At 35.3% G+C, this 27,650-nt stretch overlaps 6 protein-coding genes and 1 long non-coding RNA gene across 8 annotated transcripts; 3 read left to right on the top strand and 4 right to left on the bottom strand.

The window, feature by feature from the left end:
- Positions 1–3,425: 3,425 nt before the first annotated feature.
- Positions 3,426–4,631, bottom strand: LOC111498594 (transcription repressor OFP6-like). The gene is made up of 2 exons (XM_023149888.1): positions 3,957–4,631; positions 3,426–3,511 (listed from the first exon to the last, which is right to left on the bottom strand). The coding sequence occupies exon 1, from the start codon at positions 4,477–4,479 to the stop codon at positions 3,994–3,996; it is 486 nt and encodes a 161-aa protein (XP_023005656.1). The 5' UTR covers positions 4,480–4,631; the 3' UTR covers positions 3,426–3,511; positions 3,957–3,993.
- Positions 4,632–7,980: 3,349 nt separating this feature from the next.
- On the top strand, positions 7,981–10,602 carry LOC111498590 (putative HVA22-like protein g). Of its 2 annotated transcripts, none has more exons than XM_023149885.1 (7): positions 7,981–8,274; positions 8,434–8,474; positions 8,573–8,671; positions 9,023–9,079; positions 9,185–9,248; positions 9,692–9,898; positions 10,071–10,602. In XM_023149885.1, the coding sequence occupies exons 2-7, from the start codon at positions 8,443–8,445 to the stop codon at positions 10,368–10,370; spliced, it is 759 nt and encodes a 252-aa protein (XP_023005653.1). In that variant the 5' UTR covers positions 7,981–8,274; positions 8,434–8,442; the 3' UTR covers positions 10,371–10,602. The 2 variants fall into 2 exon arrangements, with proteins under 2 accessions (XP_023005653.1, XP_023005652.1); XM_023149884.1 differs by having other exon boundaries at positions 7,982–8,274; positions 8,391–8,474.
- On the bottom strand, positions 9,618–10,150 carry LOC111498596. The gene is made up of 2 exons (XR_002720811.1): positions 10,062–10,150; positions 9,618–9,972 (listed from the first exon to the last, which is right to left on the bottom strand). It is a non-coding gene; the product is annotated as an uncharacterized LOC111498596 (long non-coding RNA).
- LOC111498593 lies at positions 10,417–11,193 on the bottom strand. The gene has a single exon (XM_023149887.1). The coding sequence runs from the start codon at positions 11,132–11,134 to the stop codon at positions 10,637–10,639; it is 498 nt and encodes a 165-aa protein (XP_023005655.1). The 5' UTR covers positions 11,135–11,193; the 3' UTR covers positions 10,417–10,636.
- A 1,200-nt stretch (positions 11,194–12,393) lies between these two features.
- On the top strand, positions 12,394–15,318 carry LOC111498589 (2-Cys peroxiredoxin BAS1, chloroplastic). The gene is made up of 7 exons (XM_023149883.1): positions 12,394–12,740; positions 13,315–13,389; positions 13,587–13,668; positions 13,761–13,840; positions 14,226–14,351; positions 14,776–14,889; positions 14,973–15,318. Exons 1-7 carry the CDS (start codon positions 12,519–12,521, stop codon positions 15,090–15,092), a joined length of 819 nt encoding a protein of 272 aa, XP_023005651.1. The 5' UTR covers positions 12,394–12,518; the 3' UTR covers positions 15,093–15,318.
- Positions 15,319–15,797: 479 nt separating this feature from the next.
- Positions 15,798–18,458, bottom strand: LOC111498592 (cytokinin riboside 5'-monophosphate phosphoribohydrolase LOG7-like). The gene is made up of 7 exons (XM_023149886.1): positions 18,299–18,458; positions 17,880–17,977; positions 17,613–17,643; positions 17,420–17,519; positions 17,266–17,336; positions 16,269–16,412; positions 15,798–15,995 (listed from the first exon to the last, which is right to left on the bottom strand). The coding sequence occupies exons 1-7, from the start codon at positions 18,404–18,406 to the stop codon at positions 15,900–15,902; spliced, it is 648 nt and encodes a 215-aa protein (XP_023005654.1). The 5' UTR covers positions 18,407–18,458; the 3' UTR covers positions 15,798–15,899.
- Positions 18,459–22,322: 3,864 nt separating this feature from the next.
- LOC111498572 (probable aspartyl protease At4g16563) lies at positions 22,323–24,214 on the top strand. The gene has a single exon (XM_023149864.1). It carries the CDS (start codon positions 22,408–22,410, stop codon positions 23,779–23,781), a length of 1,374 nt encoding a protein of 457 aa, XP_023005632.1. The 5' UTR covers positions 22,323–22,407; the 3' UTR covers positions 23,782–24,214.
- The last annotated feature ends 3,436 nt before the right edge of the window (positions 24,215–27,650 follow it).

Here is a 27,650-nt window from a genome sequence, read left to right as displayed (position 1 = left end):
AAGAGGCAATCCATGTCTTATCCATAATTTTAATTTTTATATAAATAAGTTATATATTTATAATCAAATATGAAGAAAAAAAAAGTATTATTATAAATATGAGCTCAACTTTCAAATTTGAAAAATGTTACGAATATATAATTTTAATTTTTTTTTAGAATAAATTAGGTAAGTAATTGTATTGTATTATTTCTTGAATGTTTGTAAATTATTTTAATTTTATTTTTCATAAAATTGATATTTTGCTTTTAACGGAATTTTGAGTATTAATGCATACTGATATCATCAAATCTATAAAAACGACCAACTCTTGTTCATTATTAAATTCCATTTATTTTAGATGAAGTAGTTGATCCTCTACAACACGTCTCATCGTATAATAAATTCGGAGTAATTAATACCTTACACGTGGAGAATCCAAGGAGAGGAGTTTTGAAGTCATGGACCTATAAATATAATCGTAGCCGTTGATTTTTGAATTTGGTAGGTCGTTGTCTATTTTGCAGTTTTAGCAGACTCTTCGGCACAATCTCCCATTTATTTTATAATATATTTTTCTAAAAATGGATTTTTTATCAGATAAAATTAAATTATTATTCAAGAATTTATATATTAAAAAGATTTAAATAGGATATTGAAAAGGATAACATAAATTTTTTTTTTTTAAATATAATTATGATAATAAAGTTCTTATAGGACCATAAATAAAAAGGTCCCATTTATATACTTTATATAATAATAGGATAGAACAAAAATCCATAGTTTTAATTTGCGCCATGCATTCAGATTTCAGATTTTTTGTAAATGGCTATAAATAATAAATTTGAAATGAAAATGAAAATGAAAATATTAATTAATTTATAATATATATATATATATATTGGGAGGTGAGCAAATGAGCTACATGTCAAAAGAAAAAACAAAAAATGCGGGAATTATTCTTAATGTATGATAAGAAAGTCCCTATCTTTTTATGTATTAATATATTTTAAATTATTATTTTTATAAATTTGATTAAATTCATTTTAATGGTGAAAAATAAAAATAAAATGGAGGTTGTAACATGGGAGAGTGTAGGGTTGAGCGGCGAAGCTTCTAATCTCTGTGCCATAAATTTGATATTTGGCACTATAATTTATGCGAAGTATTAATTATTTATAATGAATATGTTAATTTTAAATAATCATAAGCTCTGTTCTTCATTTCTAGGTTCCTGCACTTCCCCATGTGCAACATTTTATTAATTAACCCTCCATTTAATAGCTTTGTGGCATTGTTTTAAACAGGGAAATATTTATTAGGGAGATTAATTAGTGTAGATAGATGTTGGTAATTGTAATTAATGCTTACTTAGAGAGTTATATTATATTTAAAATATGAGTCCAGAAACTTATGTCCATGTTTTCCTCTTTTACAGATTTTATTTAATTATTTTAAAATTTCATGAGACAGTGTTCATTAAAATAAGGTTATTAATGTGGATTTTGATGCTAAATAGTTGTCATTACTCCTTTTGGTATTATTATTATTATTGTTATTATATGGTTTGGTTTCTTTTTTTTTTTGTAATGAAGTGAAAGGATTGTGACCAAACATTGGAGAAGGCTGTGTTGTGTGTGTCTGTGTGCTCTTACATTTTCCAACCAGTTTTGTGTTCTTTGTTGTGCATTTAATGCTTCTCTTTGGTCGATGAGACCGAACCATCTCATCCTCCTCGGGCTTCTCTTGTCTTTCCCTCCATGTTGTGTCCTCTACCCTTCTATCGATTAGAGAGGTTTACACACCTGACAGCTTCACATCTGAGACTTATGGAGCTCTCGATCAAAGGCTCTAATACCATGTTAGGAATCACGATTATCCATAATAGTATGATATTGTCCACTTTCAGCCTAAACTCTCTCTCTGTCTCTGACTTTGTTTTAGGCTTTTCCAAAAGGTTCCATAGTATTCCTCACTTATAAACCCATGATCTTCCACTAAATTAACCAATGTGAGACTCACTCCCAATAATCCTCAACCTACAGAGACTATGATCAAAAGGTATTGTGTTTTAAAGAGAACACGAGACAAGGGTAATACTGTAATATGGGAGAATTTGGGTTATTTATTATTTATAAACGCAACCTGATCTAACAATTCTACGTTAATGAAGGAAGATGAGCCTTGATCGTAATTGGGCCAACACGAATGATTCTCCAACTCAAGCCCATCTTAAACACATGGGCCCAAAGTGAAAACAATGGCTATAATAAAATAATTGTTTTATTAAATGGCCATTGGATTTATATTTCTAAATTATGGGCTTTTTTTATTTTTTATTTTTTATTTTTAGGGTCACAAATAATTTTTAAAATAATCATTTTGATATTTTAATTTTTAAACTACATACTTTAACACGAAATTAATTATTTTGGTTATTGTATTTTAACAATTTGATTGTATAAGTTCAAGTATGTGTACTTTCATATAAATATATAACTTGATTCAAGTCACGTGCATAATTAATTATAGAAGCCAGCAAAATATTAAAATACGTATAAATGATTTAAGTCCTAATCTATTTATATCTTGGTTTTGGAGAACATTTATTAGAGATGGATAGAGTTAAGTGAGAGTAGTAAGGAAGTCGCACGTGGAGAGAGGGGAGAGGGAGTGACTATTAAAGAAACTTTTACAGAGAAAACTTAGTTCCCCTCTCTAACGAACGTGGATTCCACAATTCACTTCATTCGAGACCCAATGTCCTTACTGGCACACCGCTCAGTGTCCACTCCCTCTGCAGCACAACGTTATTGCTGGCACATCACTCGGTGTCCACCCCTTTTACGACACAGCATTATTGCTGACACACCACTTAGTGTCCACCCCACTTCAGGGCTAAGTGTCTTCTTAGATACAACACCTAGTGTTTGGCTCTAATATCATTTATAACAGCTCAAGTTCACCGCTTCTTTAGACTTTCGGACTTCTCCTTAAGGTTTTTAAAATGCGAAGAAGTTTCCACACGGTTACAAACAATGGTTCGTTCCTCTCTCCATCGACGTGGGATCTCATAATACACCTATTTTTCGAGTCTAGCATTTTCATTAGCACTCGTTTCCCTGTCTAATCGACGTGGAATCTAAGTCAAATACCCAACAGACAAAGACAGTGATGGAGAGAAGTCATGGCTTAAAAGGGGAGCTTAAACGTGAGGTGAGAAGAGGCAAAACAAGCAAGCAGTGAGGCAGTGATATCTGTGCCAAATTTGGATGTGGTGGAAGAGGCTTCAATTTCAACATTTTCCAATGAAATCACTGGATCTTCTTCAACTCTCTGCTCCATCATTCATGTCTCACTGCACACTGCCACCTCTTTCTCTCTTTCTTTCCTACTCATATATATATATATATCTATATATATATATATATATATATATATGTTTCTTCTGCATCTCAATCTGTGCAGCTCTGTTCTTCACTGTTCATACAAACTTATCATCATCTTCTTTAAACTGTGTTTGCCTTGTGCTCTGTGTCAACAAAAAAATTACAAAAATGTGGATTTAAGTTCATAAAATTTGTTCTTATTTCATCTAACTTCAATTCATAAGCTCTCATACCAACTATATATACTTTATATTAATCTCGAACAAGAAACATATATAACTTAATATCTTAGAACAAAAAAAGAGTAATAAATAAGCATTCATTCCTTTCTTCACTCAACTTTGACATCACGCCTCCCATTCATATCCTCGAAGTTAAATTATATATATATATCTTTAGTTGAATATTTCTTTACGCAAAAGAAAAAGAATAAAATATTATTTTAAAAAAAAAAACTTCCATGTATTTGGCAATTAGCGAAAGAAACAATTAACAATAATTACATCTGCATCTTCCCAATCCATCAAGATCCCAAAAACCATCCTATCTTCAGAATTAAACAACAAAAAAGAAAAAAAAACGGCTAACACTGATCGAGAAATGCGAAGCCATGATGAGGCGACGGTTACAAGGCGCGTCTCTGTTTTCTAGCCGCCGTCGATCTGCCACAGGATACGCCGTCCCAGATCTCGGCAAAAGCTCGAATTATAATCCCATGGTTACAAGGCGAATTGAGATGAAGAAAACAGCTAAGAAGCTCTCGAAGCCCTTCTTGAGTGTAAATTTCGTTTTCCAAAATCATTTGCAACATCGATTGCCGGAAATCCACATACGGATCGTTGGAATCCTTCTCCACCGCCACGCTCACGCCACCGATTTTCCACGACTCGTTACGGACAACCTCAGAGCCATACGCCATGTCGACGTCGCTAAGCTTCTTGTCGGAAAAACTCGAGGGCGAGCGGAAGAGACGGCGGTCGGAATTGGAGTTTGGCGACTTGGGCTTGGGGCGGAAAATCTGTGAGAGAATGGATTTGGGCTTCCGGCAACTTCCACAGCCAATGTCGACGGAGGTGAAGTTGACGAGAAGCTTTTTTTTGACGGCGGCCATTATGGGTGGAGGTGGAGGAGGAGGAGGAGAAAGCAGAGGAATGGCGGAGGGGAAATGGGGAGTGAAGTGTTTAGAGATCTATAAATCCTGCACGTGAGCTACGACTGGTCCCACGTGTATGATGACCTTGTCTGACCTTTTTTAATAATCCAAATTTTAATTATGAAAAAGACATTATTATTTCAATTTGCTTACCCTTCCATCTTAATTAATTATTGGCGTGTTCGATTAATTATGATGGCCCTCTTGACCCAAAATCCTCATTTTTAAATTTTATTTATTTATTTAATTACAATTAAAAATATAATAATAATTAGGAAAGTGTTTAAAGATCCTGCAATCTCAATTAATAGCACAAAGTCTTCGCTTACAAAATTGATAATTTAATTAATTTATAAAGGAATATCATAATTAATTCCCGTTTTCAAATTTCCATCATCCCTTAATAATTAATTTATTTGTATTTTCAAACCAATTAATTGAATTTCAATACTCGAGACCTTCAAAGTTGAATCTCATTATGACTGACTCCTCCTCGGCTATCTTTAACATTTATGATATGATTTTGTCACACATTAGCCAACTAGTAATCATATGATAAGTTCAGTTTTAGAAATTATATTTGTTTATTTTTTTTTTTTTTATTATTTTTTTTTTAGGTACATGAACCCGGAGATGTTTTGAATTCATATGGTATATGGCCATGTCGGGTGTCAAGTTGGCAGATTACATACATAAAAACTTTATTGTATAATGAAAAATTGGATGTATATGTTTGATAAAATAAATATTTGTGGATATTAAAAAGAATTGACACAAAGTTAAATGGTCCATGAAGTCACGAGGTCACGAGGTTGCCTCCCAACGTTACACAAAATCCTAAAACCCACCACTTTAATTTTATCTATTAACGTTATCTACTCTCTTTTCCATTTTTAATGTTATATATTGAATGAATTAAAATCATGGTACTGAATCTGAATAATATGACCATGTCATAAGAAACTTAGAAGAGTGTGGAATGTTTGAATCTTCCAAATCTCAACTAAGAACATAACAATTGATTTGACCTCAAGTTCGGGTAATTGTTGACCAATGATTGATGCAAAATCTGGTAAACAAACTTCCAACTAATAACTACTTATAAGGCATAAAGGAGTTGGAATTAGAGAAGGAAGGAAGGAAATAATATAGTCTTTGGAAGGCCAAATCGAATGCAAATAATAGATGCCGCCACGTCTCTTAGCTTGCTGGTAAACCAAACTTTGCACTTTTTTGGGGTGCTGTCTGACACAATCGCACTTTTAAAGGCAGCGGACTAGCGATTGTGTGGGACTCACTTTCCAACGACAAGTGAGCTAAGCCAATTTGTACTTGCGTCGCCTACGGCCAAGCGACGTATGATCGAGCCTCTAGCCTCGGTTTTAAAAGAAGGTTTTGGAAAACGAGGGTAGAGAGAGATTTTAGAAAGAGAGATTTTAGAAAGAGACGTTATATAAGCAAGCAAGAGAGAGATAACAACGGCTTAGCATATATAACCTTGGGTAGGGAGAAGTTGACAACTAGTCATATCCCCCTATAGTACATTTTGAGACATTTCATGTCTGGCAGGCCTAGACATGATATTTTTGAGGCGTCATACACCCTAGAACTATAGAAGTAAAAACACTAGAATGAAAAGACATGACAAGGGTTTGGCTTGCCATAGGCATGCGGCCATGGGCAACACGCCCTGGACGAGCATGACCGTGACACTGTCTAGCAGATCTCTTTCATTTTCTATTTTAATTTTGTAATTACTCTAACCATATAATTATCTAAAAATCTTTTAAACTAACTTCATAATTCGTATTCATCACTACCAATAACTTTTATTAGAAGACTCAAGCCGACGCAAATAGTAATTGCATGAGATGATCGTTGGATCTCTGGAAGTTGTAGTTGGAAATAATCTTCAATGGTGAATGCACGGTAGTTGCTAGCAGTGAGTTCACCGTGGTTATCCTTCACGATCATCGACAACGTGTGGGGTTAGTGTTGGATAGTGGCTACTAAAGTATTTTAGTCATTTTAATATATTATTTTGTTAACTATTTAAAAAAAAAAAAAACACTTTTTCTTCACCAATTCCATTAAAAAAAAAAAACCAATCTTATTTCTTTAAATTCCTTTATTGAAAAATTATTACAATAATTAAAAAATAAAGAAAATGAAGATAAGATTGACAGATAGATTTTGTTTGTTTTCTAACCATATTTTGACTAAATTTTTAAAAAATTAAATGATTATTAAACCTGACTTATTATTATTATAAAACATTAGTAAAGAATATATATTATTTTTGTAATTTAAGTCTTTGTATATATTATTATAAAAGTCTTCTTATATTCTCATTTACTTTTCTTTTGGAACCCATTTCGTCGTTCAAAAATCTATCTAACATGATAATACTCGACATTAAATTTTTTCACCCTTACGTCATTTAAATAAGTTAAAAAAAGAAAACAATAAGATAATAAAATTAGTTAAATTTTAAATTAATTATTAAACTTCCTTATTAAAATAATAATAATAATATTATAGTTTTATAAAATTCGTAACTAAAGAGATAGGAATGAATGTAGACAACAACTGAACTAGAACTAGAGTAATTCTGAGGATAAGATGACTAAGAAGTAATAGAAAGATATGATATGTGGTAGGAAAATGTTGATGATCGAATATTAATTATGTTTTATATTTAAATAATAGCTCGAGATTTGAAGAGGTAATTTAAAACGAATTAAAGATGTGATAGAGATGGAAAATTAAATTAAGAATATTGGGAAGGCCAGGTCAAAATCCAGAAATTTAATTGAAGGGTGGATTAATAATAAATAAATAAATAAATAAATAAATAATAATAATAATAATGATGGGAGGGAAAGTGGGAAGATGGTGAACCAACTACAACAATTTTTGAAAATAAATTAGAGAGCGTTACTCCCTAGGTGCTTTGAGCCTCCTTAATTAACGACATGTTTTTGAGTTTTAAAATATATATTTTTTTATTTCATTCGACTTTACGTTATCACATATGCAAGTTTTAAATAAATTAACTATATGACTAATTCAAATAACACACCTTATAATTGTTAAAAATAATGCTAATATTTATTCACATTAATCTTTTTCTACCTTATATTATTTTTTTATTCAAATGGATTAATATTTTATCTGAATTGACTTTTTTTTTTTTTTTAGTTTAATTTGTGCGTGAAGGTTACAAATCCCCAGTTGATGAATTAAGCAATTAATGAATATTTTCATTATTATTTGTAAGTTGTAATAAAAAAAATTAATTATAGTTTCCATTTAAAGATAATTATATAAGAACAAAGCAACTCAAAATACCGAAAAAGGAAAGGAAAGGGAGAAATAAGAATAAGGAGTGTGGGAAATTACCAAACTACCCTCCTCATAACTGCCTGAAGAAGACAACCAAACTGGTTTTGAATTAGAAGAAGAAGAATCTCAGGAAAATCATCGCTTCTCCCCTCTGACTGAATCGCGTGCAAGAGAAAGACGAAGACGTCCTCCGCAAGAAATCTTCTCTCTCCTCTCACTTTCTCTCTCTACAAACTCCATAACTATATATCTTACCTTCCTCCCAATCCCCATTTCCTTCACGCCATTCCAAAATCCTTTCCCCCAAACCTTCAAACTCCGCTCTCCTTCTTTCTCTTCCAGAGATTTCTGGCGTTTCTCGTTTTGTACCAAGTCAACTGACGGACTTCAATTTCTTCTCCGATCACGGTAATATTATCTCTGCCGTTTCCTTATTTATATGTTTTTTGATTATTGGTTAAGACTTTGGGCTTTTGGATGTTGGATGCTGAGTCTATTTCCTTTGTTGTTGAGCTCTGTTTTAGGTGAATTTGGCGGGAGTTGATTGTGTTGTGTTGTATTGTGTAGTGAATCACAATGTTGGGGGAGTTTATGGTTCGATGCCTTCTGTGAGTTCTTTGTTTCTTCGATTCCAAGAGAGTTTCTCTGGTTTTTATTTTTCTTTCTGGCGGTGGATTTAGTGATTGATGAATATTGATCGATGTAGGATGCTGTTTGGCTATGCTTATCCTGCGTTTCAATGCTACAAAACGGTTGTGCAGAGTCGGATTGAAATCCGAGAGCTTCAATTCTGGTGTCAATTTTGGTAAGAACGAATCCGGTTTTGCTATTCGATTTAGTGGTGCGGTTGATGATTTGTGCCCTGATCTATAGCTGTTGACCTGATTATTTTATCGTCTCTCGTAATCAATAAGCATTTATTTCTCGAATTCCATTCTAGTCCTTCTGATTATAGCTAATTTACATGCGCAACCTTGATGAAGAGCGATCGACTTAGATTTTTGTGTTTGGGCACAACAGTGGAAAGGGTTTTGTTGACGCTCTTTATGGCTTTGCCTTTGTCTGCTTTGAACATTGAGTTTGAGTAGCTTTCACTCCACTTTGTTTTTTATTACGTTACTTTTGAATTGAAAGCCTATTTATTCAATATTTGCAGGATCATTGTGGCCATTTTAACAGTTGTTGAGAGGATTGCTGACACTTTAGTCGCATGGTATGTGTAGCTTTCTTTATTTCTTTCCCTGAAGAATGTTAATAACTTGTTGCATTTCTCATCATTTCGCCTGTGCTTAAAATTTATGGTCCAAAACTTTGTCAGGTTGCCCATGTACGGGGAATTGAAGCTGGCCCTCTTTATCTATTTGTGGTATCCAAAGACCAAGGTAAGGAAACTGAGAGATGTAATCATTGAAGCTAATTCTCTATATGTAAGAAACATTATGTACACGATATTAAAGTTCTAATCATTACGCGACGCCTAACTTAGCTCATATAACCATCAACACGAATCAGAAACTACTTAAAACACTATGTGAATTATCAAGGTTTGGTGTCAATTTGAAGCTTCAGAATCAAATTGATTGCCGTTAAGTTTCTTGCCATCTAACTGTTAACGCAAATTAGGAACTATTTGGAACTAAAATGTTGATTTTGAAACTTCATTGAAGTAGAAACTGTCTAAATCTACCAAAATTATAGGAATCTGAAGTCCTATTTCAAAATTTTCAAACAAGTAGCTTCAGACCAAGATGTAAGAGCACAGGACATTTATTTCAAATTTGGATACAGCTGATCTGTTTGTTAATGTTGGGCTAAAACAATGCAGGGAACAAAATATGTGTTCGACACTTTGCTGCGGCCCTTGGTAGATAAACACGAAACAGATATTGAACAGAAGATGGGGGATTGGAGAGTGAAGGGCTGGGAATTGGCCCTGTTCTACTGGAAAAACTGTACTGAGTTGAGCCAATCTGCAATCGTCCAAGTTATTAACTACATAGCTAGGCCTGCAGCTGCGGCCCCAGAAGACAGGGTAACCTTCTGATCCTCTTCCTCGAAGCCCTTTTAGTTTTAGCAGTTAATGAGAGCAAGAAAGAACTTATTTTCCTGTGCTTTTAAGACATTTACAAAAACCTTATTAGGAATAGAACCCAGCCGGAGCATCGAAATCCATTTAATTAGCGATAAAATTTGACATTTTGCAGAGGAACGAACGTCACCAACGTCCAAGTGCGCCGCCAGCGCCACCACCACCTCCGCCGCGTCCAAATGACCTGCCCTCGTTCTTCCACAAGCCTCCAAGGAAGACCAAGGACTCGAGCAAGAGCAATGCCATGAAGTGGTTTCCAAGTGCCCCTCCTCTGCCCGGTTCCAGTAATCGGCGTTCCACAGCCACATCGGAGGACTTTGATGTGCAATTTCCCCTTCATGATCAAACAAACTATTTTTATGAAGATCAAAACCACAACCAAGCTCGATTCCGAGGATCCAAAAAAACCTACTAGAAGTTACCGAACAAAAAACTGTACATAAAAAAGAAGAAGACAACACTGCAAACCCTCTCCCGACCAAAGGAAGATAAAAGATTAGATTCATTTTGGAACTTTTCATCAAACATTTACATCCCAATTTTTCCTTTTCTTCTTCTTCTTAGACTGTACTCATAGGGGTGTATGTGCATATATTCATTAATACATAGAACAGAATAGAAACAGATGACGATTTATTTCAGTCAAAGGGAGGAGCTGATTTGTATTCCCCTTGACCACCATTAATAGACAAAACTGAACCCCACAACGCGAAATATCCGATCCAAAGCCTTTGTCACACTGGAAATTATGTGCAGGTTGAGGAAGCCTAGACAAGCTGAAAATCTGAGCCAGATACGGCGGAGGAGGTGGGGTCCTGATGATCCCGGAGAGGAAGACATGGGTTGAAGATACGCCCAAGCCGCTTGCTTCACGAGGCGGTTGCGGATCGAGATCTCAAAGCCCGAATTCGCTGCAGAGGCGGCGGTGGGAGAGCTCATGGAAGTCGGAGATGGCAAAATGTCTCTGAGAGAAGTGTAGGTAAGGGAGTGGGAGGAGGATTTAACCGGGAAGAGCTCGAAAGCCAATGGCGGCGATGCAGCTGAGCCGCCGGAGGACTTGGTGGCGGAGAAGGCGAAAAGGTTTAGTTTTGATGGCACAACGACGGGCACCGCGATGGAGTTTCTTCGGCGGAGATTCGGCGGTGGTGGGTATGGTTTTTGAGCGGAGATATCATCCATGGCGGCAGAAACAGAGGCTTAGTGGAGAGGAGAGAGAAGGAAGAAGGGTGGCGCGTATTTGCATTAGGGGAAGAACACAATTAAAATTAAATGGTCAGAATCGTTGATTGTTCTTTTCAACCCATACTTTTTCTTTAAAATGTGAAAAAGGTGAAAACGAAATTCTTAAACTAATCCTCTATTTTCCAAATTCGCAACAAGTTTAGAACAAGTTTGTGGGTTTAGGAACGCCACATATGCTCCTTCCATCAACATAGCCGATGAGTCCAATCCCAATTTTCCCCCCACTTGTCGTTTTCATAATCTTTACCTCACCTTCTTTGTTCAGTTTGTTAATCAACATCAATTTTGTTTGTGATCGTATATCATAAATGAACCCACGTGCACATTAGACTCAAATAATATGTCAGATGAATTTTTTTTTTAAATGTATAGGCATTCCTTGTTCGTGAATGTTTTCATCAAAAGATACTTTTTGTAATTAGTACGTTTCTTTTAATATTAATGGATCAAATTTTCTTATCTTCTTATGTGGTAAGGAATATAGTAAGGTTGGTAGGTAAAAGTCAAAAAGTGGGTATGAAATGAAAAATTCACCAACAAAATAAGAATATTATAAAGTGTGATTAGTAAGACAAAATATGGAGGAAGAAAGAGATTAATAAGAATAACATTGGTAAAAGTGACTAGTTTTAACCATGTTAAGAATAATAATAATAATAATAAAAAAGGTGAGGAGTTCAAAAGTAAAAATTAAAAGAAGAAAAAAGAAATTGGACTAAAAATGAATCTTTTTTTTTTGTTCGACTTTATTCTCTGTCCCTTAATATGTTAATATTTGAAGTGCAGATACGACAAAAAAAGATGCAATCAAAAATATTTTTACAATAAATATTTGAACTTTTCACCATAAAAAAATTAATATATATATTCACTAAATAATTTAATTAGTTAAAGTTTATTCTCGTAACGAAGAAATTAGAGATTCAATTTAATTTATTATATATATATATATATATTTACTCTCAACACTTTTGAAATCTTTAAAAATTGTACTAAAAAAATGTATAAAAATGGAAAATTCAAAATAGTGGTGAAGGGAGGTGGATGGATGGCATTATAGAAATGGGCCGTAGGCCTGAGATTCAACAACTTATTTATATGGGCCAAGCTTTCTAAGCCCAAAATCTGATGCGAAACTACCATATTACCCTTCTTCTTCTCGATCTTCCTATCTGTACCAAACTGGATATTTCCAGGATTGCCCCCAAGTGTGTGGAGGTGAACCAGGGAGCTATCCAACGTTCCCTTTACTTATCCTCTCGTCTCCATTTTTGCGCCTTAGACTGACTTTCTGCTGCAGCTTCCAGCTTCCTCCTCCGCTATGGCTTGCTCCGCTGCTACCGCCACCGCCCTCTTCTCCTCCAACCCCTCCGCTTTTCCAGCCAAGTCCAATGCTCCCACTGCTTCCGCCCCCTCCTCTCGAAACCTAGCACTCCCCAAATCTTTCGTCGGCCTTCGTAAGTCCTTCCAGCCTTCCGCCCTTCGTTCAATTTCCTCCTCCCGTGGAGCTAGGTCCAGACGGAGCTTTGCTGTCCGAGCTTCTGTAAGTGTTGCATCTCTCACTATGCCCTTGTTTTGCGGTTCTTCAGTTTTTTGGTGAAGTTTGAAATTCGTAATTTTCGTTTTGTTTTCCTTGTGCTTCTTGTTTGGTTTTTCTTTCTGAAGTCCGAATGCATTTAATAGGATGTTTTGTTTCCCCTAATTTTGGTTAATTATGTAATGATCAATGGGGCATTTTATTCGTATATATTTGGATATTGGCGGCAACAATTAGCCATTTCTTTTGTACTCCGACTGCATTATGCCAAAATTTTGGAAATCGAACTTATCATTCCTTAAATGTCGCCTTTTCAAATACCCTTTTCTGAAAACTTCTCCTGTCTTCGTTATGTTCTTTGAATTTTTCTTCACGTATTCAGATTATTGATTCAGTCATGCAGGGGTGAGTTTAAAGAGTTTGTATCTATTATAATTTTCATGTATATTGTATATGCAACTTATGATGTTTGTTCGTGCAAGGCAGAAATCAGCATCTTGTAACTCAAAATATGAACATGCGAATTATTTCTTTTGAGGGTTCCACTTCTGACGTTGTGTTCCATTATTTGTTTTTACAGAGTGAGTTGCCATTGGTTGGAAATGTAGCACCAGATTTTGAGGCTGAGGCAGTTTTTGATCAGGAATTTATCAAGGTAATTCTCCATGGCTTAGGTTTTGGATACTGCTTATTCCTCTGTGTCGTCATCTGGCTGTATTAGTGCAATGATTTTTGGAGTAGAATTACAGTAAGCCTATAAAAGGTTTGGTTAAAGATTATGTGCAAGTTTCAAAGGTTTACCATTCAGGATTGCATCGTCTTCACATTTGATCTGAAGTGTTACGGTTTCAGGTTAAACTTTCAGAGTACATTGGGAAGAAATATGTGATTCTCTTTTTCTACCCATTGGATTTTACGTTTGTTTGCCCCACAGGTTTGTTGCACTAAACTATCCCAAATTGAAGCTCAGCAAATATTGTCTTGAGCTGCTTTGAACTTGTGTTTATTTTACCTCCTATTTTGTAGAGATTACTGCTTTCAGTGATCGGTATGAAGAATTTAAGGAGCTAAACACAGAAGTTTTGGGTGTTTCAGTTGACAGTGTTGTAAGTAGATACTTGCTTCTCTTGTTCAACAAAGTTATACTTTTGCAAAGAAGTTTTGTGTTGATGAAATTCTGTTTCTATTCCTCAAAATGTTGTAGTTTGTTCTTTGAGATTTCACATCGATTGGAGAGAGAACGAGTGCCAGCGAAGATGCTAGGCCTCGAAAGGGGGTGGATTGTGAGACCCCACATCGGTTGGAGAGGGAACAAAACATTTTTTATAAAGGTGTGGAAACCTCGCCCTATTAGATGCGTTTTAAAAACCTTGAGAGGAAGCCCGAAAGAGAAAACTCAAAGAGAATAATATCTGCTAGCAGTGGGCTTGAGCTGCCACAATTTTGGTTGTGATTGTGATTGTGATGATACTAAATAGAACCTTTTTGCAGTTCTCACATCTTGCTTGGGTCCAAACTGATAGAAAGTCCGGTGGGCTTGGTGATCTTCAGTATCCTCTGGTTTCTGATGTCACTAAATCAATTTCAAAATCTTATGGTGTGCTGATCCCCGATCAGGTATGTCAATATCATCCCCTACTGTTTTGTTTTGTGAATTACAAAGTTTGTTCCAAATTAGGCCTCTACCATAAAATCATTGTTCTAAGAAACCAAGCAGCTAATGAGCTGTTGTGAATAAAAACCTGGAATTCAGTTTTTGTTGACATTGTAGTGAGAAAAATGTGAGATCGTTGGTTGGAGAGGAGAACGAAACATTCCTTATAAGGATGTGAAAGCCTCTCCCTAACAGATGTGCTTTAAAACCGTGAGGCTGACTGCAATACGTAACGAGCTAAAGTGGACTATATCTATAAGCGGTGGACCTTTAGCCATTATTTTAATTTTGTAGGCATTGTTTGAGTATACACCTCTACAATAGGTGTAGAAGTCACATGGTTGTAATTGCTTACCTAACCTTTATCCACAACAATTTAATGAACAGGGAATTGCACTAAGGGGTCTGTTCATAATTGACAAGGAAGGAGTTATCCAACACTCCACAATAAACAATCTTGGTATTGGTCGGAGCGTAGACGAGACGAAGAGAACTCTCCAAGTAATTTCAATCATTCATCTAACAATAAGAAGATTGTTTATCAAGAGTTGTTGTTCATAATTTCCTTGTCTTTGATGTTGCAGGCATTGCAATACGTGCAAGAGAACCCCGACGAAGTTTGCCCAGCGGGATGGAAACCCGGGGAGAAATCGATGAAGCCAGACCCCAAGGGTAGCAAAGAGTACTTTTCTGCTATTGCTTAATTGCGTGTAAGAAGTTTGAATCTGGTGCAATGCCATTGCCAGTTTAGTTAATCCGCTTGTGGAACAAATTGGTTAACGAGGCTCGAGTCATCTCATCATCTCGTCATCAGATATATAGAGTCGAATTTTATCTTCTTTAGATGAATTATGCAGACAGTCTCTATGGTTTGTTTTGTAGAATTATTATCCTTGATTTGCAATGGCATCAATGGTTTCACGCCCTCTACTGCTCGTGTCTTTTTCTGTCGATGAACTCTAAATTTCACGATCGATCGAAAATGAATCGAACTTCGAGTTCTCGGATTAAATCTGCTAGAATTTGTATCCTCGTGATTCGATAAACCGAACTTAAACTTTGATATTTAATTTGATTGCTTAACACACAATCTTTCATGGAATTAATACAAAATTATACACTTTTTTTTGGGACATTAATCATTAAACATGTGCCCAACATGTCCACGCCTACCATTCATAACTTCAAAGTCAAATTGTACTATACATTTTTTATTTCAATTAATAATACATAATAATTATAAACAAAGCCTTTATATTCCCAATTTCTTTTTCTTTTCACTTCCAACATTTATACATAAATGCCCACAAGAAAATAATAAAAAGAAAAGGAAAAAAAAAGGATAGTTTCCTGTGTTCCTGTGTTCCTGTGTTCCTGTGTTCCTGTGTTCCTGTGTTCCTGTGTTGAAGTTTATATAATATTATATCTTTATTATAAAATATTGTATACCCAAGTAAAGACAAAACACCCCCATTTCTTTCCATCAACCACTTTGACCAAAACCACATGTATTATGTGGCAATCTCTGGTTCGGCCACGTAACTCCTCCTGTCAGCATCTTCCCACACCAACTGTGAAATTATCTCGTCGTACTCCGGTTTGTATTCCTGTCGTATTTACCAAAAACAATTAAAAATTAAAAAAAAAAAAAAAAAACTCAAAATCCACTTTTATAAATTCTCCTGTCTAAGACCACAATTAGTCGATATTTTCTGTTTTGTTACAATATAGCTCGATATTTTCTGTTTTGTTACAATATAGCTGTTATTCTCGCGATTTTAAAACTTATTTTCACACTTTTATTAGAAATATTTTTGTTTCAATGTAAAGTTAGACCGTGATATTATAATTATTACCATAAAAAAAAAAAAAAAATATACCTCAAGTTGTTGGACTAAAAGCTTAGCAGTTGGAGCAGACACAATAATTCGACGTGCAGTTGGCGAAACAAAGCCTTCATCAACTGTTTTATCGATGAAACTCAGCAACGAATTGTAGTATCCATCCACATTCAACAGTCCCACCTGTGCAAATTTTATATCATTTTTTTCATAATTAATTGCTTCTGTTTTATACTCTAATCATCCAACTTTGTTTGACCAGCAATTTAATGTGCCTTTTAAATTTAACATCTCCTCCTCTCCTGGTTTCCATCAAACTATTTTATTAATAATAATAATTGCGGTACGATTACCAACTTCACTCGCATTCACATGTTTTGATTCTATTCCAAACATTGTTATTGTCTCGATTTCGGATTTAGGGTTGACCTAACCGTTACCCGTATCGAACATTTGACTAAACAGACTCAAGAACTCTATTGATTAGGATTACAATCATAATTTTAATCTTTTAGAAATGGGGAATGGGATTCTTCATAACTTGTTTATGAAGCAAAAGGGTGTTGAAAAATGGGATCTTTTCTGGTGTGTTCTCCAAAATACATGGGGAATCATAAGGTTATTAATAATCATGGAATTATAAAATGGAGGGCCTAACTAGAACATGCTTATCATGTGAAATGGCTATTATGATTTTATATCATTATGCCTTAAACACGACATGCCATTTATGGATGAGTCCTTAAACACGACATGCCATTTATGGATGAGTCCAAATGTTTATGTTAGACAAATACGACTCTCCACAATAGTATGATAATGTCTACGTTGAGCATAAGCTCTCATGACTTTTATTTAGGCTTTACCAAAACGCCTCACACTAATGGAGAGAATATTTTTTTTATTATAAACTCATGAAGATTTCCTAAATTAGCTGAAGTAAGGACTTTCTTCGTCCAAAAGTTTAGCCAAAATTCCAAAGTATGTTCACATAAAATGAAGATTTTTTAAACTTTTTTTTTTTTTATGTACTCACTGGCTTGCGATGGATCCCAAGTTGTGCCCATGTAATAACTTCAAGAAGCTCTTCAAGGGTCCCATATCCTCCTATGATTCAATTTCAAAGTTGTTAAATTCACCGAATTTGAACCCGAACCTGAACCCAAACGACGTATGAGGTCAACAAGTACCTGGTAAAGCGATGAAAGCATCGGCTCGGCGAGCCATCTCGGCCTTTCTTTGGTGCATATCCGACACCGGTTTGACTTCTCCAACAGTCCCACCAGTGATCTAAACATATTCAAAATTCATAAACTTAGTAGCCATTAGTTCATGCAAAGGAGAAAAAAGATGGTACAAATGTTAGAAGTTTAGTGTATGTACCTCAACCGGCATTAGGGTTCGTGGAATTATTCTGTAGAACAAACAAAAACATACAAAGATCAACATTCCATGAATGTTCTCATTGACTTGCAAAACATAAAAATTCATCAGTGTTTTTACAAATAATAATGAAATAGAGCTGTCGGGTTCCAACAAAATCATAACTTTTTGAACAAAAGCCCAAAAGAACTTAATTATGAATGATGTCTTGTAATTGGAAGATGAGATTATGAAGAAATGTAGAGAGAGAGAGAGAGAGAGATAAACCCTAGAACATGACGGCCGCCATCATGAACAGCTCGAGAAACAAGACCCATCAATCCCACGCTGCCTCCTCCATAAACAAGATCAATTCTTCTCTCCACCTTACAAGAAAAAAAACACAAAAGCATTCAAAATTCAAACACGTGGCGCAAGAAAACAATAGAAAAAAAAAGTTTTGATTTTTAAACGATAATGGAGAAAATGAGGCATAGAAGAATGTGAAGCAGATAGCCAAGTGTAGCTAAAAAACCAGGGATCATTAGAAGTGTCATCATATCAAGCAAACACGTTTAGATCATGCATGAGACAGGTTATAGCTCAACTCGTCGTGGTACTATCAAAGATGATGACTCTGAAAGAGATGGATCATTTTTTTTTATAAAAATTTAAAAACTTGGGAGGAAAAAGGAAAAGGAAAGAACCAGTTCTTTGGCAAGCTCCACAGCAGCAGACTGGTAGGTAGGCTTGTTCCCAGAACTGCTTCCACAGAAAACACAAATCCTCTTGAATTTGGATTTTGTCTCTTCCATTCTTCGTTCTTTCTTTCTCTCTCTAAAATGAGACAAGGAGGAAGCTTGAGAAACAAACCCAACTGAGAGTTTGTTTATATCAACACCAAAACTCTTTTAAATTTAATTAAAAAAATTAAAAAGTAAAAAGAAATGGCTTTTGTTCTTTTCTGAAATTTAAAAAAGTTACAAGTTTTTTATATTATATGGAAACTGGAATATTTGGAGAAAAACTCCTCTTTTTTTATTTTAAATTTTACATTTGTTTTTCATATGGGATTTTGATTACGAATGTGTATACGTAATCTACTAAGCGTGGACCTTTGAATCTGCGTCAATACGAATTCGACACGTGGACTGGGTTCGATTTTAATTTGATTATGATAAGTTGTGTTCCACGTAGGTCAACATATTCTTATTTACGCATTTTAAGGATAATTAGCACGAGAAAACTTACCATTTTATGATTATTATTATTATTATGATAATACCCATTAATAACAACTTTTTCAACGTTAATACTCTATTATTCAATCAATTTTGCTCATAATTATTAATTGCGTTTGCATTAGTTTAAGGGTGTAAATGGACTGGCTCAACTTGATATATATATATATTTTTTTGTTGAATTTAATCCAAATTAACCTAATGGTCTTCTCTTTGTTTCTCGAGCCTATAATGAGTTACAGATAGAGTTCGAAAATGTCAAATCTTTGATGATTCCATCATATATGATTGAGTTGCGAAAACTTCTGGATAGGTATCCCACACCTGAACTGAATTCTTTCTGATTAAAGAATCTCTTTCTAGTTGCTCTGGAACAATTAGGAGATTCTCTAGAAGAAATATGAGATCTGCTTCTGGTGGCAATATGCTATGGGGTGGCGGTCCTGCTTATGAGGTCAAATCAATACGTTCGAAGAAGAAAGATTGAAATATCAATCTCAATCCCATCAATCGAATCGAAGAAAAATCAAAATTTGGCATGGAAATCAATTTTTTTTTAAAAAAAATAAGACAATTGACATGAAATTGCTGTTAGATTCCAATTGGAGATGAAGAACAAAACATTTTGTATAAGGGTCTGGAAGTCTCTCCTTAATAAATGTGTTTGAAAATAGTGAAACTAATGGTGATAAGTAACTAAATCAAAATTGGACTATAATAGGTGGTATCAGAACCAGACACCAAACAGTATACCGACGCATACGTTGGTCTCCAAAAGAGTGGTTGAGGCTCAGAATGATGTATAACAGATATCTCCTTGCGGTGGATTTGAGTGGTTACAAATTCATTACAAAGTTGCTTTCAAATGTTGTCCAATAAAAAAATACCCAAAACAACGACAATAATAATATTAAAAAAGAAGTTGTGTTTTGCACTTTTTGTGATTTTAATAAACGACCAATCCAATTCATGCATCCCATATCGCCATCAATCTCTCCCATTTAAGAAAAATGTAATTTTGTTTGACTAAAAGAGAGGATATATATAAAAATTAATACAATATATTATGATAATATGTTATTGTCAAAAGATTCATATCTTTTATTTTAATAACAACGTAGTTTCGTGTGGAGAATAATACACACATAAATATTCATAATTATTTTCATGGATTATACCTCTCTTCAACCGATGTGGAATCTCACGAAGACAATATTTGTTAGCGATGGGCTTGAGCTGTTACAAATAGTGTGAACGGTGTTCATAAAAAACATGTTTTAAAACCATGAGATTGAAACGATACGTAACGGGCCATTATTTACATCTTCAAAAAAATTCACATAAACTTTATCGCTAACTTTATAGCGCTTTAAAAAAGTGATTCCGTGAAGCAATTCTAAATTTTGGTTTATGAGACAGGGTAAAGCATAAGAATATGAATATAAAATTTTAGTTTTGTTGTAAAGTGATGTTTTGACAAAGAGAACAAATAAGTAACATATCTAATGAATGGGACCATTTAAACTTTATTTCTTGGAAATTTTGTGTTCATGCAAACTTGAGTCTATAAAATCAACCCAGTAAATTCATAGAAGCATTAAATTTGGTGTAAAAATGTGACAAAAATCCGTTAATGTCGCTATCGCATAATGTAATACAGAGTCAATTTTTTTTTGTTTAATAATGCTTTTTTAGTGTTGGAAAAGTCAACCTTGTTGTAGTGACATTTGTTCCACATTGCTAATATTACAGGTGTTTTTAATTGGATTTGGTAGTTGGTTAGCTGAATCTTAGAGGATTTTAATTGGATTTGCTAATATTACACGTGTTTTTAATTGGATTGTACCTCTCTTCAACCGATGTGGAATCTCGCGAAGACAATATTTGCTAGCGATGGACTTGAGCTGTTACAAATAGTGTGAATGGAAAAGTCAACCTTGTTGTAGTGACATTTGTTCCACATTTGAGATAATCAGTTTTGGTATATGGTTTTTGGAATGAAGAGGTGTCAGTTTGAAGTTAGTTATTTATTTTAATGTTAACTGTTTTTTTCTCTTGTTTGGCTTAGATTTTGTGGCTAATATTACACGTGTTTTTAATTGGATTTGGTATTTGGTTAGCTGAATCTTAGAGGATTTTTTAAACGGTCAGCTATTGGCTTGTCTTTATTTTCTTTTACAAAAATGGTAGGTTTAAATTCTAATATTAATAAATTAATTAATTAAATTATAAATTTAATCCTAAAATTTTCAATGATGATATACAAAATTGGATAAATAGATTGAAAATTCATGTATAATAAATTATTAAATACTTATATAAAATTTGAAGGTGAAGACAAAGTTGGGCCTGTGTGTAAGAACTATTGGGCCAACCCTGTAACGAGCTTTGGATTATAGGTCAAATTTCATTATTGGATCGACCCATTACTAGTTAATTACAAATTTAGTACGTCGACGTTGATGATAGTGTCCATCACCTAACTCTGGTTTTGAACAAGAACGGTAGTAGACCGTTGTTTGAATGGATGTTGTGTTCAATGACTCCATTCATCACGGTTGAAGTAGTAGAATAATAAACATCGAAGGAATTAATTTTGAAGCTACCCAAATTTGTTTGGAGGTTAATTTTCTAAGAAAGGTTGAGATTATCTTAATTTCGAAGCATCGAACTTATTCGTCGATGAAAGAAGAAACAAAAAAAGATCCCGTTGCTTTATAAAGTGATGTCGAGAAATGTAAATTAAATATGGAAAAATGATGTTTATTTGATCATAAATGCAAAAGGTTGCTATTAGTTAAAAAGTGTGACACTTTATGTTCTCCAATATCAAAGTGGTTATTCTTTTTCCTCTACCACACCACTTTTTTTTTTTATAAGAGTAAAGAAGAACCTTCATAGTGAAGGATGCCTTCCTTTGGAACGAAGATATAGAGAGACAATGACAAAGAATGGGCACAAAGTTGGTGGAAAACCGAATAAATTGTTAAGCTTGAATACGTTGGGACGACTGATATTCATTCATGTATCACTCACATTTATTTCGATATCGCATGTTGACTAAGTTTTGCATTTGTTCGTCCTCAACTCACGTTTTATCGAGAAAGTGATGCTCTACTCTGATACCATTTATAACATCTCATACCCAGAATTTAGATATAATCGGAATTTGGCACTTGAAAAACTCAATATTCCTCCTACTTTGATACCATTTGTAACATCTCATATACCCCGGATTTAGATGGGAGTTCACAATGAAATGAAATGTACCGACCAATAAAGATTAAAAATCCATCAATTTAATTAGACGGTTAAGTACGATGAAATGCATGTCGTGTCATGTATAACAGATGCAGCACAGATAAATAATCCATCAATTTAATTAAACCCTTAAGTAGGATGAAATGCATACCGTGTCAAGTGACCACATGGCTGATGATGATTCCATAGTACTGTCTCTACTTGACGCTGAAACTTGTGCGCTGCTTCCAGCTCACCCTCTTGTCCCCTTCCCTTCTTAGTTCTTCCTCCCCCCATTTATACTTCCAAGGAATAACCCAAACCAAGCTTCTTCCATGGCGGCTCCTCCCCCTCTCTGTTTCTCATACATTCTCCTCCTCTTCTCCGTTTCCGCCATTGTCGACGTCAATGCCAACTCCATCACTCTCCCTCTCTCCGCCTTCCCCCACCATTCTTCCTCAGATCCACTCCAAAATCTCAATTTCCTCGCCTCTGCTTCCCAGAACAGAGCCCATCAAATCAAAACCCCAAAATCCAACTCCGTTTCCAAATCCTCTCTCTCCCCCCATAGCTATGGAGCTTACTCTGCTCCACTCAGCTTCGGTACCCCACCCCAGACTCTCCATTTGATATTTGATACAGGTAGCAGCCTCGTTTGGTTTCCTTGTACTTCCAAATATCTCTGTTCCCAATGTTCGTTTCCCAAAATAGATCCTCTCCGAATCCCCAGATTTGTCCCCAAATTGTCCTCTTCCTCCAAGCTTGTCGGCTGCCAAAATCCAAAATGTGATTGGGTTTTCGGCCCTGACGTGAAGTCTCAGTGCCGGAATTGTAACCAGAAAACAGAGAACTGTACCCAAACATGTCCTGCTTATGTTGTTCAGTATGGCTCTGGTTCCACGGCCGGGCTTTTGCTATCGGAGACTCTGGATTTTCCAGATCAAAAAATCCCCAATTTCGTTGTGGGGTGTTCGTTTCTTTCGATTCATCAGCCCTCTGGAATCGCTGGATTCGGCCGAGGATCCGAATCGCTTCCGTCGCAAATGGGTCTGAAGAAATTTGCCTACTGTCTCGCGTCTCGGAAATTCGACGACTCGCCGCATTCCGGCGAGCTGATTCTGGATTCCGGAGGGGAAAAGACCGGCGATCTCACCTACACGCCGTTCCGCCAGAATCCCTCTGTATCTAACCATGCTTATAAGGAATACTATTACTTATCAATACGGAAAATCCTCGTCGGTAACCAGGACGTGAAGGTGCCGTACAAGTATCTAGTGCCGGGATCCGACGGCAGCGGTGGATCTATCATTGATTCCGGCTCTACCTTCACGTTTATGGACAAACCAGTGTTCGAAGCCGTGGCGGAAGCGTTCGAGAAGCAGTTGGCGAATCGGACGAGAGCCACCGACGTGGAATCTGCTACCGGATTACGGCCATGTTTTGACATTTCCAAGGAGAAGTCGGTGGAGTTTCCGGAGTTGATATTCCAGTTTAAAGGCGGAGCGAAATGGACACTGGCGTTGAATAACTACTTTGCTTTGGTTAGTAGCTCCGGCGTTGCGTGTTTGACGGTTGTAACGCATAAGGAGGCGGCGGGCGGCGGCAGTGGGCCGTCTGTGATTTTGGGGGCTTTTCAGCAGCAAAATTTCTATGTAGAATACGATTTGGTGAATGAAAGATTAGGATTTCGGCAACAGACTTGCAGTTAGAAGCGGCGTGGATTCGGTATAGTATGTTGTTGTATTGTTTCTAGCTTTTGGTGGTCGGCGGCTGGCATATTCACCGGAGCTACCACGTTGGATTAAATTTGACAGCGGCGGCGTTCAGATGAATTCAAAATCATATTTTTTCCCCCCGTTTGTTGTAATAATTAGTCGATTGTGTCATAAAACAATATCCTGTTAATAGAGTAAGAGATTTAAATGAAAAAAGTATTAGAAAGGTGTATTAAATAGAAAGGGTGAGAGTGGGGTGGTTGATAATGAAATTAGTTGGGGGAAGACGACGTGTGATTATGAAATTGAGTGCGCCAACACCCAAAATTCAGTCACACCCACATGCTTTTTCTCGTGTCTGTAATCTTGCTCTCTTTCTCTTCAAGATTTTAAAATGGGTCTTTAACATCGAACACGCTTGATGCTCTCTCTTTTCTTTTATGCTTTAATTGGGTTCTTTGGAACACTGAGGATGTTTGGATTGTTAACCAAATATACGTAAATCGTCCGGTGACTAGCTTTGATCATTTGTAATAGTTCAAACCCACCGCTTGCAAATATTGTCCGCACCCCTTATAATGAATGTTTGATTCTTCTCTCGAACGAATGAGAGATTTTGTCATCTATCCAGTTGGAGCTCCATCGTCCCACGTGCACACTACTTTGTGTCTGACTTTGATATCATTTATAACAATCCAAGCTCATGCTAGTAGATACTATCTACTTTAGCCTGTTACGTATCGCCGATTAATTAAATATGGTTAATTACGTTGGAAGGAAACTGTAACATAAGTTTATAAGATGGCGTGATGAATGGACCCATATGTATATGGCCCACAAAAGCTAAACTTTATTAGATTAATATTGGGCTAAGAATTGGGCCTGATGGGCTTCTATTTTTCGTGAAGATTTCTCGATTTCAGTTTGGGCTTCTCGTCCGTACGATTTTTGTTGGTCTGAAAATCCCTGCAACAATTTCGGATATCTTAATGATTCCATTGGCATCAATTTACATAATGCTCTTTCTTTCCACAGAGACCTTTAATGAACGATGACATGCCGCCTCAGCTGGTGCTCCGTTGGAGGCTCTCCTGCAACTTTCACATCTCACCTTTACTTTCTACAATTACTGGTCGAAACAAAATGTACCCTTCCTATTTTTTTTTCCTGACCGACACATGGTACGGCTCCGCTCATAAAAGATTCTCTATTTTAATCAACTTTTGTTCAGTTTAGAAGGCTAGTGCTTGAAATAGCCAACCGTGACGCATATTATTCAGTGGTTGCTGATAGACTTAGATAATGGAAGCATTTGATTTTGATGCTATCACTCTTGAATTTAATTCTAAATAGAGTTAAAATGATTTAAATACCGGAGAACCATTGGTATAGAATAGCTTTCACTTAAGAGTTAGGAAGGCATGTGTGGTTTGCGGTAAGAAATGGAGGGGAAATGACCACCATTAGCTCATTATACTATTGGCTATTTCCATGAGAAAAATAGATATATTGTGAGATCTCACATGGGTTGGAGAGGGAAACGAAGTATTTCTTATAAGGGTGTAGGTGTGGGAACCTCTTCCTAACAAACGCGTTTTAAAATCGTGAGATTGATGGTAATACGTAACGTGCCAAAACGGACAATATGTACAAGTGGTGGGGTTGAGCTGTTACACAGATTGACGCAACTAACATGATCATATTTTTTAATATCTAGAACACATTCTAGATTAAGCCTTTCAATCATAGAATGAATCTCAAACTAAAAAAGGACTATTATCATTACAACAATCATCCCACTCAAATTCTAAGCGGATCGAACTGTATATGATTACTGTAAAAGAAACGAAGCGATTAAGTAACTGGGAGATGGTTCGAGGGGTGGAAGAGAAATGATTGAGAGTGAGAGATTGATAAGATACGAATGATTAAAGAGAACAATCATAATAATGTTGGAGACTTACCCTTTAAGTGGGGATTTGATATAATTTAGATAGAAAAGGAAGAGAGTTTTGTGGGAAATTAAGTAAGATGGTAGGGACTGGAACCAAGAATATTAGAGCTTTAAGAAAAAGGCAGTGTTGTTTGTGGGATGGTACGTATCACCCTTTACATAAACTTAAGCCTGTCATTTCAAAATTGTACCAACTTTTTTTTTCCTCATATCGTAAGCTTTAAGCCTCAGTCTCTTCCTCTTTGAACTTTGTAGCTATTTACACTCTCTTTCTATAAATTTCAATATGGTTTTGGTGACTGCTCTTCTTTAACTCACATGGCCACGTAGAGGGACCAAAGATGCTTATTTTGAAGCTCCAAAAGCATATAAATGAGCACCCCTTTTGAGTAGATAATGCCATATTTTGCTTTTAATATCACCTTTTTTCCTCACACTCCTTTGCTTTGCTTTTACTAAAACAGACCTAAAACAAAACCCAACAACCAGAATTTTGAACAAAACACCCTATCGAGTTTTATGCACTTCTAATTACCTTTACTTAATTTCCCTCTACTAGACAGTTGAAGAGCGGAACGGAACGAAACATTACTATAAAAATGTGGAAATTTCTTCTAAAAACTTTGAAACAAAAAACCGAAAGAGGACAATATCTACTGATAGTGGGCTTGAGCGGGGTATCGGCTTGGGGAGGAGTGGGCTTTTGTTATAGTTACTCTTTGAAAGTTGAAAATGGAGACAAAAAGAGAAGAGAGATAGGGTGGTTATGAAGCAATGCATTTATTCTCTTCTTCTTCTTCTTCTTCTTCTTCTTCTTCTTCTTCTTCATTGTTTCTTTCCATATTCAAACACTCCTTTTGGAGCATTTTAGGCCATAAAATGCTTTGTGTTGTTCAAATTATTGGGTGCTCTCTTTGTATGTCTTTTAAGGACAACAAAGATGGATACTACAACTTAACTTTTTGACCGAGACCAAAAGCATTCTTAACTATATGTACAGTTAAACCCACAAATTCTTGGAGGGTTTTATTATTATTTTTTATTTATTTTAAGGTCCCTACAAACAAAATGGATTCAAGTTTGTATGCAATAACTTCCAATCCTTTATTCCTTTCTCCCATTTCATCTATTGTTCATCATATTTTCAGTCAAATTAAGGATTTATTAACAAAATAAGAATTAGCAAACGTTGGTCGTAAAGAAAGCAAATCGATCTTCATGCATAGGTGACTGTGAACTCTCTTTAGATCGCTACCATCTTTAATCTTTATTCCATCGTTGTTTCGCCATTTTCTTTTTTCTTTCTTTCAAATAGCTCTTTCTGTAAGAACAACGAGGAAGAAAAAAAGAAAAAAAGAAAGATGAAGATGATTGAAGAATGACAAAACAGATCTCTCTCGTTTGTTGTGTTGGAGAAATTACTATAAAAATTCTTTCTTTTTTCTTTTTCTTTTTTCTTTTTTCTTTTCTCTTTTCTTTTTCCCTTTTCCCTTTTTTTCTCTCTTGATCTAGATGTAGATGGGGTTGGTAAATTCAAAAAGAAAAGAAAAAATAAATAATAAAATGAATGGCTTCTCAAGGATTTCGATGTTTATGTGTTCTTTTTAATGGATCCATGTGTTTGTAGCCAATGCCACTTTATCTTTTTTCAATGGCTTCATGTATAATGAAAGGAGCTATAATTTCAATTTTGAAATCTTTTGATATGTGTGTTAGGAGGTATTTGGTGTAATATATTACCTAATTTATCTTATGCAAGACTCAACAACAAAATCCAACTAAGAGTGATAAGTTAATAAACTTTCAAATTTGGAATTGACACCCAACATTTCCCTATAATATGATTTTGATTTCATATTGTAACTATCATTGTAATATGATTTTGATTTCATATTGTAACTATCATGGT

This window comes from Cucurbita maxima, unplaced genomic scaffold (assembly GCF_002738345.1).
Source record: "Cucurbita maxima cultivar Rimu unplaced genomic scaffold, Cmax_1.0 Cma_Scf00025, whole genome shotgun sequence".
Classification (NCBI taxonomy): Eukaryota; Viridiplantae; Streptophyta; class Magnoliopsida; order Cucurbitales; family Cucurbitaceae; genus Cucurbita; species Cucurbita maxima.
The sequence above is the reverse complement of the archived record's forward strand: the minus strand, read 5'-3'. Positions and strand labels throughout refer to the sequence as shown.

Excerpts from the sequence above, each read along its gene's own strand:
- LOC111498589 (XM_023149883.1), top strand. The coding sequence starts at position 12,519 with ATGGCTTGCTCCGCTGCTACCGCCACCGCCCTCTTCTCCTCCAACCCC. Across the intron at positions 13,841-14,225 it reads GTGTTTCAGTTGACAGTGTT|TTCTCACATCTTGCTTGGGT; the intron begins GTAAGTAGATAC and ends ACCTTTTTGCAG. Across the intron at positions 14,890-14,972 it reads AGACGAAGAGAACTCTCCAA|GCATTGCAATACGTGCAAGA; the intron begins GTAATTTCAATC and ends TTGATGTTGCAG.
- LOC111498594 (XM_023149888.1), bottom strand. The coding sequence starts at position 4,479 with ATGGCCGCCGTCAAAAAAAAGCTTCTCGTCAACTTCACCTCCGTCGAC.
- LOC111498593 (XM_023149887.1), bottom strand. The coding sequence starts at position 11,134 with ATGGATGATATCTCCGCTCAAAAACCATACCCACCACCGCCGAATCTC.
- LOC111498590 (XM_023149885.1), top strand. The coding sequence starts at position 8,443 with ATGTTGGGGGAGTTTATGGTTCGATGCCTTCT. Across the intron at positions 8,672-9,022 it reads CAATTCTGGTGTCAATTTTG|GATCATTGTGGCCATTTTAA; the intron begins GTAAGAACGAAT and ends CAATATTTGCAG. Across the intron at positions 9,899-10,070 it reads CTGCGGCCCCAGAAGACAGG|AGGAACGAACGTCACCAACG; the intron begins GTAACCTTCTGA and ends GACATTTTGCAG.
- LOC111498572 (XM_023149864.1), top strand. The coding sequence starts at position 22,408 with ATGGCGGCTCCTCCCCCTCTCTGTTTCTCATACATTCTCCTCCTCTTC.
- LOC111498592 (XM_023149886.1), bottom strand. The coding sequence starts at position 18,406 with ATGGAAGAGACAAAATCCAAATTCAAGAGGATTTGTGTTTTCTGTGGA. Across the intron at positions 17,978-18,298 it reads TGGAGCTTGCCAAAGAACTG|GTGGAGAGAAGAATTGATCT; the intron begins GTTCTTTCCTTT and ends TTTTCTTGTAAG. Across the intron at positions 17,644-17,879 it reads GGCGGCCGTCATGTTCTAGG|AATAATTCCACGAACCCTAA; the intron begins GTTTATCTCTCT and ends TTTGTTCTACAG.